This window comes from Pinus tabuliformis, chromosome 2_2 (assembly GCF_031772625.1).
Source record: "Pinus tabuliformis cultivar Carrire ecotype Pingquan chromosome 2_2, CPIR1, whole genome shotgun sequence".
NCBI classification, from domain to species: Eukaryota; Viridiplantae; Streptophyta; class Pinopsida; order Pinales; family Pinaceae; genus Pinus; species Pinus tabuliformis.
In genome coordinates this window covers 472,750,078-472,762,556 of record NC_142300.1, presented here as the reverse complement: position 1 = coordinate 472,762,556, position 12,479 = coordinate 472,750,078, and the positions used below count along the sequence as shown (strand labels likewise).

The 12,479-nt window shown below is 31.4% G+C and overlaps 1 protein-coding gene across 1 annotated transcript; it reads right to left on the bottom strand.

Annotated features, from left to right (window-relative positions):
* Positions 1-11,266: 11,266 nt before the first annotated feature.
* On the bottom strand, positions 11,267-11,731 carry LOC149193380 (uncharacterized). The gene has a single exon (XM_089407296.1). The coding sequence runs from the start codon at positions 11,729-11,731 to the stop codon at positions 11,267-11,269; it is 465 nt and encodes a 154-aa protein (XP_089263422.1).
* Between the last annotated feature and the right edge of the window lie 748 nt (positions 11,732-12,479).

Here is a 12,479-nt window from a genome sequence, read left to right as displayed (position 1 = left end):
TGAAAATCAACCATGGTTAATGATAGTCAACCATGTTTATTTTAGGCTTTTTAATATTTATCTTAGGGTTTATATACCTTGGGTTTATAATATTAAACCCTTGGGTTTAATATTATTCCCTTAGGTTATAATCCCTTGGGTTTTAGTATTAATCCATTATATTTATTAGTCCCTTAGGTTTATTATATTTATCCTTTTGATTTATTAATCTAAGGGTCCATATTCCTAGGGTATAATATTATTAATAGGGTTTATAATATTAATTCTAAGGTTCAATATAAATCCCTTGGGTTTATAATCATGGTCAGCCATGGTCAACCATGTTTCAATATTACATTGTGATAAAGATTGTCTCAATATGAAATCAACCATGTTAAACCACTGTCAATCATCGTCGACCATGGTCATTCATGGTGAAACATGGTCAAATGTCACATTATAACAAAGATTATGTCAATATGAAAATAAACCATGGTCAACCATGGTCAAATGTCGCATTGAGACAAAGGTTCTCTCAAAATCATGCTCGATCATGTTCAACCATGGTCAACCATTATCAATGATGGTCTAACGTCCCTTGGGTTTATTAATGTGAGGGCCCATATTCTTAGGTTATAATATTATTTATATGGTTTATAATATTAATCCTAGGGTTTAATATAGATACCTTAGGTTTATAACCTATTAGTTTTATAATATAAATTCCTTGGGTTTATAATATTAATCATAGGGTGAGGCAATGGCCTCAATCTGAAAATTTTGATGAACTTTATTTTTGCATATACTCTTTTATATACCTCAGTATATTTCAGTATGATCTTATGTACAGCATCTAGGCACCTTTTATGATGGACAATACCTATTTCAGTATCCCAATGGGAACCTTATGTATTTTTTTTTTGCTTTTTAAACAGTTGCGACAAACCACAATACAGCATATGCCTATGGGCATCAACAGCATGTAATTTCTTATCAATAGAAATTATGAATTTTCTTCTTCGGAAAAAAAATATTAATCATAGGGTTTATATCCCTAGGGTTTAATATTAATCTTAGGGCTTAATGTTATTCCCTTAAGTCTATTCCTTGAATTTATAATGTTAATCTCTAGTTTTATAATATTAATCCTAAGGTTTATAATAGTAATCTTAGGGTTTATATTCCTAGGGTTTAATATTAATCGTTGGGTCTAATGCTATTCCCTTTGGTTTATAATCCCTTACATTTTTAATTCCAATTCTTTTAATAATCCCTTTGGTTTATAATATTGATCCAAGGTTTTTTAATATTAATCATAGGGTTTATATTCCTAGGTTTTAATATTAAACCTATGGTTTATAACATTAATCTTAGGCTTTAATATTAATCTCTTTAGTTTACAATCCCTTTCGTTTATAATATTAATCCCTTAGGTTTATTAATATCAGAGTTTATGTTCCTAGGATTTAATATTAATAATAAAGTTTAACATTATTCCTTTAGTTTTTTAATACAATGACATGGAACGAGTATATTAACCACATTGTTACATTATGCTAGTATCTAATATTTAGCAACCTAAACTCTCTTAAAACGATGAGATGATCCCTGGGTATTTATATGTTACCACCGTTCAAATTATGTTTTGAAATGTTAAGATACCATAGCTCTCTACATTCACGTCTTGTAAGATGTCAAATTCCAAGGCATAAAAATATTATTTGGGATTCTAGTACAATATTCTGAAACAAGAGTTCAACATTCGTTAACGAAGTCTCCACGGAGTTTTGGATGACCAATAATATATTCTAGGTTGAATCAAATCGTCTTGATTCGTTGACGAGCACATGACTGTCTCGTTAGTTTAATTTTTAAATTTTTTGTTTATTGGTTCTTTTCCCATTAATTCTAAACAAAGTAAAAAAAACACTGATGAAATGACATATTTTATAATAATTTTTCTTTTAATATATATCAAAAATATAAAATATACTTAAAAAAATGAAAAACAAATTTTCTTTTTAAACATAAATTTGAAATTACCAAACTATATTGGTGTAGGGTTTCATTAAAATTTTAATTTACTTGAAAAATCTTAATTACATATTTACGTTGATAGGCATCCCTCCTATGGGAATTGGTTACCTTAATCTTTTTGTTAATTAATTTTTTGATCGGATGGTCTCAATTGAAAGACGCTCGTATATTCTCGTAGTCGCCACTAAATCAAAGAATGAAATTAGCAATGATAACTTTCTTGCATATCTAAATCATGTGATTAAACCATGTTTAAATTAAAAATTTACAAACCTTCAATAAAAATTTACCATGCCATTTCTTAATCGCCACCTATTATGATTAAGACAAAGTAGAAAGATTAAAAACTGTTGCGAAAAGTACGAATAACCATCACCATTCGTTTCAATTAGCTTAGCAACACCAACAGCTTCAATTTCGCCTAGACATCACTTAGTGATTCAATTCGCCTATACGAAACATCGCCACAAGGATGTAAGACATTGGTTTAGCCTCACAATCACGAACAATTTGAATTTCATATAGCTATCGCTTACCATTTTAGTTGGCCTCCTCCATGCAGATAACCACGCATTAGATGAGGCTTCGCTCAAGGGATGTAAGATAGTGTATGCCCTGAAAATGTAAGATAGTGTATGTCCGGAACTATGCGTGTAATGCAAATTGATACAATTGCAAAGATTCAAGGGATGAATGCATGATCCCCTCAAAGACATGGGAAGAACTCTTGTTAATGATGTTAAAGTGCAACGCCATTTTTGACTTGGTATATAGAGCATTGATAATTTGTTGTACCAATCATATGTATGTAATTAATCCTTCAAAATTATTTATGTTTTTTCAATGTACAAATTATTAAAATAAATGTTTATGTTTTTCACTGCACAAATTATTCAAAGAAATATGTTTAAAACTTTTCAAATTTTGTTCGTTTTTTAGAAAAACAGGTCGTAAGCAAAGTTTAGGAAATAGGACGCTAGGAGGCCTGAATATAAATCAGTTTGTTGGTGTAAAATCAGAGTGCTGCAACTTAGATCACGCACTCATCAAATCTCACATGGGTTAAGTGGGCGAGATTTCCTGGTCTTGCCTGTTGTCAAGGGTTCCCAATAAATATTGAAAGATTTAAAAAATGCATGTGTTGGATGTTTCCTTAATTAGTTGGCCCTTTTTGTAATTCCCTTTATTCCCTTGAATTAATTGGTTTTTTTTGTTAATTCCCTTTATTCCATATTACTAGATGCAAATGGAAATATCTCACCTCTTAGTGACAATGAAGGGAGCCCTGTAAGAATGTGTTTAGTTTCTTTTGTTAATTCCCTTTATTCCATATTACTAGATGCAAATGGAAATATCTCACCTCTTAGTGACAATGAAGGGAGCCATGTAAGAATGTGTTTAGTTTCTTTTGTTAATTCCCTTTATTCCATATTAAATGGAAATATCTCACCTCTTAGTGAAAATGAAGGGAGCCCTATAAAAATGTGTTTTTCAGATAGAGTGGACTTGTCTATTCCAATAATTTGCGTGGTTTCCTTTTACAATTATAAAAATGATTCCAAATACATTAGTTAATGCAAGAAAAACTATAGCATATAGAAGGTATCATTGTGTTTTGTGTATTCTAAATTGCACGGAAATAATTTATAATGATGAGAATTTTCTTCGCAAACTCTGAATTGAAAGAGCATAGAAAGTTGTTTACCATACAAAATGAAGTTGGCATTCCATAGTTTAATAGAAAAGGTTGTAAATTTTCTTTGCTCAACTTACATAGTTAATATGGGATTATGTACCACAAAATGAATTGAAAAATAAAATCTTCAATGTAACTTAAAGCCCAGAAGTTATAAAAACAACATAGAATAAAGCAAAGTGTTGGTTGTATTATTCGGATATAACTTAAACATGATATGTTTTAAGATACATAGTAGCTTTAACGGTCGAAGAAATCTACAACAATGCAAATGTTGATGTGGCTTTTGAGATGTAAATTCCATAGTATAGTATAGTATAGTATAGTATAGTATAGTATAGTATAGTATAGTATAGTATAGTATAGTTTAGTTATTTATTCATTTATTTATTTTATGTTTCATGTGTTTGTAGGGTTGTTGATAAATCATGGTATCAAATTCATAAGTAATGCTTTGTTTGGAAATTGAAAACATATTTATTTATTTTTAAATGGTATTGAATATTATATTTATTTTTAAATGTGGTAGCAGTTGATAATTTAGCAATCCACTATAATCTTTGATATTTTTTTTAATTAAATTGAACATTTGTATCACATAAATTTTTGTTATAGTTTTTTATATATGTAAAATAAGTTTGTGAAATGAAATTTGTAAGTTTCAGAATTAGAATTTTTTGTGTATGTTTTGGAATCTTATTAGTTGTCATTTGTTATTTTCATTGAATTTGAATTTAGAATTTATCCATTGTTAGTCTACTACATAATTTTGATTTTACCACTATTTCTTAATAATTTTTTATTTTTTATTTATTTAATTTTATTTATTTAGTTTCTGTATTCATGTTTATGTGATCCGTAAGGAATTAGATAAAGTCTTTCGGTAGAAATCATATGAGAGAATCTTTCGGCCGACGCGTTTCAAACCAACAAGTGTGGTTCATCTCATGTGATTCTACCAAAGACTTTGTTTAATAAATTTATTTTTGTAATAAAAAAAAAACTTTGTTTATATATTTAGTGTTGGTTTTTAAATTTATAGTGACAAATAAATTGGTTTTATCTCAAAAAAATATTAATTTTAATTCATATAGAATTTCTTTCATAAATTTTTTTAAATGCTTTTTTATGAATTAAGATTTTAGACACAGTTTCCATTCATCTATTTATCCAGATATCATAATAGTATTGAATGTTAATAAATAAATATTTTAAAATTATATTTAAACTAATTTTATAATTTATACTTTAATTTTTCTTATTCTATAAAATTCACATTTTCCATAGTAGTATTGAATGTTAATAGATATCATAGAAGTATCGAATGTTAATAGATGAATGTTTTAAACTTATTTTCAAACTATTTTTATAAATTATATGTATTTTTTCTTATTTTAAATAATTACGCCATAATCCACATTCCAATGTTATAATGGAAACCCTCAATAATAAAAACTCCTCAATAATATATTTATTGTTTTATTTTCAAGTATTAAAAACCACTATTAACATCAACATTAAAGCTAAACTTGCTATTAATACGTAAGCTTTAACATTTTTTTTAAGAATATTACTAATTTTAAAATTGGTTTTTAAGGTTAAGGCTTTAAGAGCTGTTTTTAGGTTTTCCCATTACATTTTAAGTTTATTTTAATATTTATAATAAGATTAAATTTTATGTTAAAATTTAAACATTATATTTTAGATTTAATATTATTATGTTTATATTAAAGTTTATGTCAAGCTTAATAATAACATTAAAATTTATATGAAATTTACGTTTAATATATACTAGGTTTTATAGATTTCATGTTTATATTGAACTAATTATTAATAATACCATTATGGTAATATTTTAATATTAAATTTTGTTATTGTTAATATTAATATTAATATTAATGTCACTATCAATTATTATATCATATTAATATTAATTATTAAAAACATTAAAGAATTAAAAAAAATTGGTATGTATTGAATCTTATTAGTTGATATTTATCATTTTTATTGAATTGGAATTTTTGAATTTATCAATTGTTAGCTTTAAAAGCCACTCTATTAAATAATATTGGTTTTACCACTCTTTTTTAAAAAATTACTTTTGTAATTAAAAAACTTGATTTGTATAATTAGTGTTGGATTTTAAATTTACATTAATTATTCATGTGGTTAACATGATTTTAAAACCAATTTTAAAAAGGTGTGCCCAACAAAACAAAAAAGGATAATAATAATTTTACCTTTCACCAATATTAATATCGTTTTGATTTCTTTGGAATGAAAAGAAATAACTTACCATATTCATTTAACCAATTTTAACATAGTTTTGATTTCTCACAAATGAGCAAAAATCTATGATAGTAGTTTTACCTTTCAAGATATAATATTGTTTAACTTTTGATAGTGGTTTTAAGTTATAATATATAAGTTAGGTAGGTTTGATTTGAAAATTCATTATAGGTTATAATATAAATTTTCTTTTTAAGCTATTTGAATTTTAGCTGTCATATTAATATTAATAATTTTTTTTTTAAAGTTTGGTAGGACTACATGAACTAGTGACTTCACATCAAGCAGTGCCTTAATAGAGCACCCTATTACCGTCTATCCAAGAACTGTTGACAAAATTAATATTAATATTGATTGATACGAATACCAACATTAATATTACTTTTAATATTATTAATATTTATAAATATTAATTTTAATATTAGTTATTAATATTTAAAATTATTAATTATTAGTATTAATAACATTTAATTAATAATATTAAAATTATTAATGGCATTAAAATTATTATTATAAATAATACCATCAACATTTAGTATTAAAAATAATATTATATTTTTTTAGTTTACAATATTCTCTATTATTATTATTTTAATTTATTAATATTATTGATATTATATTAATTAATTAATTTTAATATTAAGTTTTAATATTATTTATAAATGTTAGTTCTTAGGTTTTTGTGATCCATATTGTAAATGAGAGTGTCTTTCTGATTAATCACATTACTAGGATTTGGTCGACATTTTGAACCAACTAATGTGGATGAACCACATTAGTTGGTTCGGAATGTCGACCAAATCCTAATAATGTGATTAATTTAAAAAATGTACTCTCCTTTATTTATAAATATTAATTTTAATATTAGTTATTAATATTAATATTAATATTCGTATTAATTAATATTACATTTAATATTATGAATATTTATAAATATTAATTTTGACAATAATTATTAATATTAATAACATTAAATATTATTATCATGGTCAACCATGGTCCAACGTTGCATTGTGACAAAGATTTTCTCTATATGAAAATCAATCATGGTCCAACGTCGCATTGTGACAAATATTGTCTCAATGTGAAATCAATCATGGTCAACCATGGTCCAACGTCTCATTGTGACAAAGATTATGTGAATATGAAAATCAACCATGGTCAACGATGGACAACCATGTTTATTTTACGGTTTATAATATTTATTAAAACGTCTCATTGTCACATAGATTGTATATACAAATCAATCATGATAAATTATGGTCAATCATGGTCAACCATGGTGAATATGAAAATCTATCATCATCAATCATGGTCAGCCATGGTCCAACATCACATTGTGAAAGAAATGTCTCAACATGAAAATCAACCATGGTCAACCATTGTCGACCATGGTCAACCATGTTTCAACGTCGCATTTTGACAAATATTTTCTCAATGTGAAAATCAACCATAATCAATCATTTTCAACTATCGTCAACCATGGTCAATAATCATGTTCACATTGTGACGAAGATTGTTTCTTTGTCCAACATCACATTATAAGAAATACTGTCTCAATATTAAAATCAACCATGGTCAACCATCTTCAATCATGGTCTACCATGGTCAAATTTTGCATTGTGACAAAGATTTTCTCAAATGAAAATGAATCATGATCAATCATGGTCTGTTATGGTCAATATGAAAATCAACCATGGTCCAATGTCCCATTATGACAAAGATGTCTCAATGTCAAAATCAACCATGGTTAATCATGGTCACATTGTGACGATGATGTCTCTTGGTCCAATGTCACATTATGAAAACCATGGTCATCTATGGTCAAACATGGTACAATGTCACATTGGGACAAAGATTGTCTCAATATGAAAATCAACCATGGTCATCCATTGTCCAAAATCACATTTATAAAAATATTTTCTCAATATGAAAATCAATCATGTTCAATCATTGTCCAACATCGCATTTGATAAAGATTGTGTCAATATGAAAATCAACCATAGTCAATGATAGTCAACCATGTTTATTTTAGGGTTCTTAATATTTATCTTAGGGTTTATATATCTTGGGTTCATAATACTAAACCCTTGGGTTTAATATTATTCCATTGGGTTATAATTTCTTGGGTTTTTAGTATTAATCCATTGTATTTATTAGTCCCTTAGGTTTATAATATTTATCCTTTCGATTTATTAATCTAAGGGTCCATATTCCTAGGGTATAATATTATTAATAGGGTTTATAATATTAATTCTAAGGTTCGATATAAATCCCTTGGGTTTATAATCATGGTCAACCATGGTCAACCATGTTTCAATATTACATTGTGACAAAGATTGTCTCAATATGAAATCAACCATGTTAAACCCTTGTCAATCATTGCCAACCATGGTCATTCATGGTGAAACGTGGTCCAATGTCACATTATAACAAAGATTATATCAATATGAAAATAAACCATGGTCAACCATCTTCAATCATGGTCAACCATGGAAAAATGTCACATTGTGACAAAGATACTCTCAAAATCATGCTCGATCATGTTCAACCATGGTCAACGATGGTCATGTTCAATGATGGTCCAACATCACACTGACACAAATATTTTCTCAATATCAAAATCACCATCGTCAACCATGGTCAGCCATGGTCAACCATTATCAATGACGGTTTAACGTCCCTTGGGTTTATTAATGTGAGGGCCCATATTCCTAGGTTATAATATTATTTATATGGTTTATAATATTAATCCTAGGGTTTAATATTAAGCCCAAGGTTTACAATATGAATCCCTTGGATTTATTAATTTTAGGGTTTCTATTTCTAGGGTTTAATATTAATCTTAGGGTTTAATGTTATTCCCTTCAGTTTATTCCTTGAATTTATAATGTTAATCTATTGGTTTTATAATATTAATCCTAAGGTTTATAATATTAATCTTAGGGTTTATATTCCTAGCGTTTAATTTTAATCATTGGGTATAATGTTATTCCCTTGGGTTTATAATCCCTCAGGTTTTTAATATTTATTTTGTTAACTTTGGCAAAGCTACTATATATATTTCAAAATCAAAATTTACATCCATCCTATGTCCCAGGTGGTTAACTTGCCTAGAGGAAACCAGGCAACCACCTGTTTGCATTAAATCCGGCCCAAAATTTGGAAATGTTAATCTCTATGTTTCTAACATCTCTGCTATTCTGAGCTCTACTCATTATCCTAGCTTTTTTCTAAGGTAATACATCATATTTTAGTTTATCACTAAAAAACACCAGCAGAATTAACATACTACATCGATCCTCATCCGAGGAAATTATCAGGGTAGGTGCCTTGGTGCTTGATCCAGGGACCTCACTTCTCTGCTCCATTGTCCATTTCAGGCCTCTCAACATCTCTTCAATTCTCGCCAAGATGAGGTTGTTGTGAGAGGCCTGAATTTGTACAGCTGCAATTTCCTTAAGGAGCACAAACTTCATGTTTTCCATTTCTTCTTGGTACTAGTGCCGTTGTTGTTCGTTCTGCTACCGCATTTCCTCCTCCTCTTCTTCCCGGATAGCCCGATTCATGTTCATCGCTCTGGCTACCACATGCTTCATTATCCAGTATTGTTGGAGCGTTTTATTGAAGAGGGAGTTGCGGTTGCGCGAGTTGCCGGGATCCAGCACCATGGCCTCCCATTCTCCCCTGGGGACCTCCTGGTTCAAGCTGATAGATCTTAGCTCTCTCTCCCAACTAGCTATCTACTCCCTAATTTCAGGTGGGTTCCCCACCATGTAAGCATCTATAATTCTCATCATGTGCTCTGCCTCCGATTTCCCACCTCTCCTTTTTGGATTTTCGCTGGTTCCCTCTTCCTGTTTTGGTACCTGTTTCACTTTCTGCGGGGCCATTTTCTTTCTAGACTGAATGCTGCACTTTACTAAATATTTCTTACCTATCAAGACATGATAACATAAGTCAGTAACATGGTTTATAATTTGATTTTTGATCTAGTTACTTACCATCTTTTCCTTGCCAGGATTCTAGTTTCCCAGGGTATGAAAAGGGTATGAAGGTGCATCACGCATTGAGGTCTGGCCTTTGAATCAACCCATTTCATTTTCTCCACTCGATATGGCTACGGGTACCCCACTCTGCCTATGTTTATCGCTTTCTGAGGGTCTGTACTGGTTGTCTTTTCTCCCCAACTGTCGTAGGAGGTGGCTTTCTCTCATTTTTTCCAGGGATTTCCTACTCATTCTTCCTCCGGCCTTTTCTACAAATTTTTTTGGTGCTTGGGTCCGACTACTTACAGGGTTACCTCTCCTTCCTGAGGTTCCTTCCTTCCCCGCTCTGACAAATTTCCTGGGTTTGGTCTTTCCTTTCCTCAGGAAACATTTAGTATTTTTCCATGGATGACCAGTAGTTTTCCTTAGAGCCAGGGCTTGCTGGCCTGCTCCTCTAGTCAGAGGTGGACACTGTTGCCCGGGTTTGAGGGCTCCTACATGTTGGGTATATCTACCTTCTAATCTAAGATTCATGTTCCTCTTAGGAATGTTTCTTATACCCCTACTTCTAATTACAGCATAAAAGATCGAGCAAGAGGTAAAGACTACATACCACCTTACCCCGTCGTTGTCATATCCTTTGTCTGTTCGGTACTCCTGTCTACCACCTTTCTTTGTTCCAGTCAACTTCGTTCTCTGTTGCATGCAAATAGCTATTGCCACCTCAGGCCATCTTGGGGTTATTCCTTTCCTTTTGTCCCTTCTAACCTCCACCTGTCCTGTTTCTTTACCAGCACTCTTTCAAGAGTCCTCTTCTCGAGATGTGCCTCGACCGTTCTGTCTGCCTTTACTCCCCATCACTCCTACGTCCTACCAACTGCTATAGCCGTGTACTTTCTACCCTTTTGCTGCCACTTGCCGTCCCTTTGCTGACCCTTTTCCCGACCTCGCACCTACCCTCCACCATCTCATTCCTTGATTGCACCTCTACTGACATCTCGGGATGCGATCCATCCCTACCCTGCTTAGTAAGCTACCCCTTTTGCCATTTACTCCTTTCATTTCACGCATGTGTCCTATCTATCATCACCGGTTGTGTGCTTTCCCCACGTCTACCACTTGTTTCCTTTTCCTGAACATTCCTCTCTAGATTGCTATTGCCATCGTTATCGACTTCTAGGATTTTCTGCAACTGCGCCTTCTCCTCCGGGTGAGGGAGCTCTATTCCTCCAATGTCCATCGACCTTCCCCTGTTTCGACTCCCCCAATTGGCTAGCTATTCTGGCGGTCTGTTGCCTATTCGCCTTACATGTGTGGGAATAATATAGTCTACTCTTTTTATCAATTTCCCTATTTCACTAGTTAACCATGATATTCTCCAGTTCCTGCTAATATTTTCCACTGGTGTATTGTTTTGCAGTTGTTTTACCATGTCGATTACCGGTTTCGAATCATCTTCAATTTGAAGGTTATAGTACTTTTCCCGGATGGCAATTTTGAGTCCATGTTTTAGCGCATGTAACTCCACATCATTGTTCGTTGCTTCTCCACAATCCATTGCATAAATTCTCAGAGTGGTTTCTCCATCATTCCTGAGTAACCCCCTATTCCTGCTTCTTCCGGATTTCCTTTTGCTGCCTCGTAAAAGTTTCAGCTTGACAAAGCCTTGCGGTGGATCACTGTAAGTACTAATCTCCTCGACCTCTCTGATTTGAAGTTTACTTTGTGTTCTATCTATCATGCTCTGTTTTAATTGTAAGCGGTGCAAGATTCTCTCCTCTGCTTGGTTGATCTTCCAGTCTTCATCATACCACCTTTCTGTTATAATAGTTTCTTTGATATTTTGTATTGTTTGCTTCCATATTTCAGCCGAGTTTCTCCTTTCTTCATTGAATATCACCCTATCTCTTTCCTTCCTGATGTTCCAAAGCATGAGCCCTATGGACAGCATCCACACGTGGTTCAAGGCTTGATTCTAGTAAGGTTTTCTTGGCCAATTTTCTAGAGTATTTTTTATATTATGGTAGTTTCTATGACTATTTTCAAACATTTTCTGGTGATTTCTTCGCACAGTGCGAATTGTGAGGGTCCCTGCATACCTTTTTTCGGTATTTGATCCTAGGTTAGTGCCCGTCCATGATATAAAATCCATAAAAAGAAAGCTACTTTAGGCCAAGTCTTAATTTTCCAGATGTTTTTCCATTTTTTTGATTCTGTCAGTCGATTGTGCCCTGCCTTTAAATGATAGCCTTCTGCTATAGAGAACGTGCCTTTTATTCGAGTTCCCCATCGGAGTATGTCCTTCCCTGTTTTAACCACAACTTTCCTAGATGCCATTTCTTTGTTGTAATTTCCCCAGCTTGCTATCTCTGGGGCTGCTACCCAGTCATCCTTTTGCTTCGAATTTCGCTAGTATTCCCCTATGCTTGGCTTCCAGAAGTTTCTGACCAATTCCCCCTCTGTTCAGGGGGTAAATTCATGGATTTCTT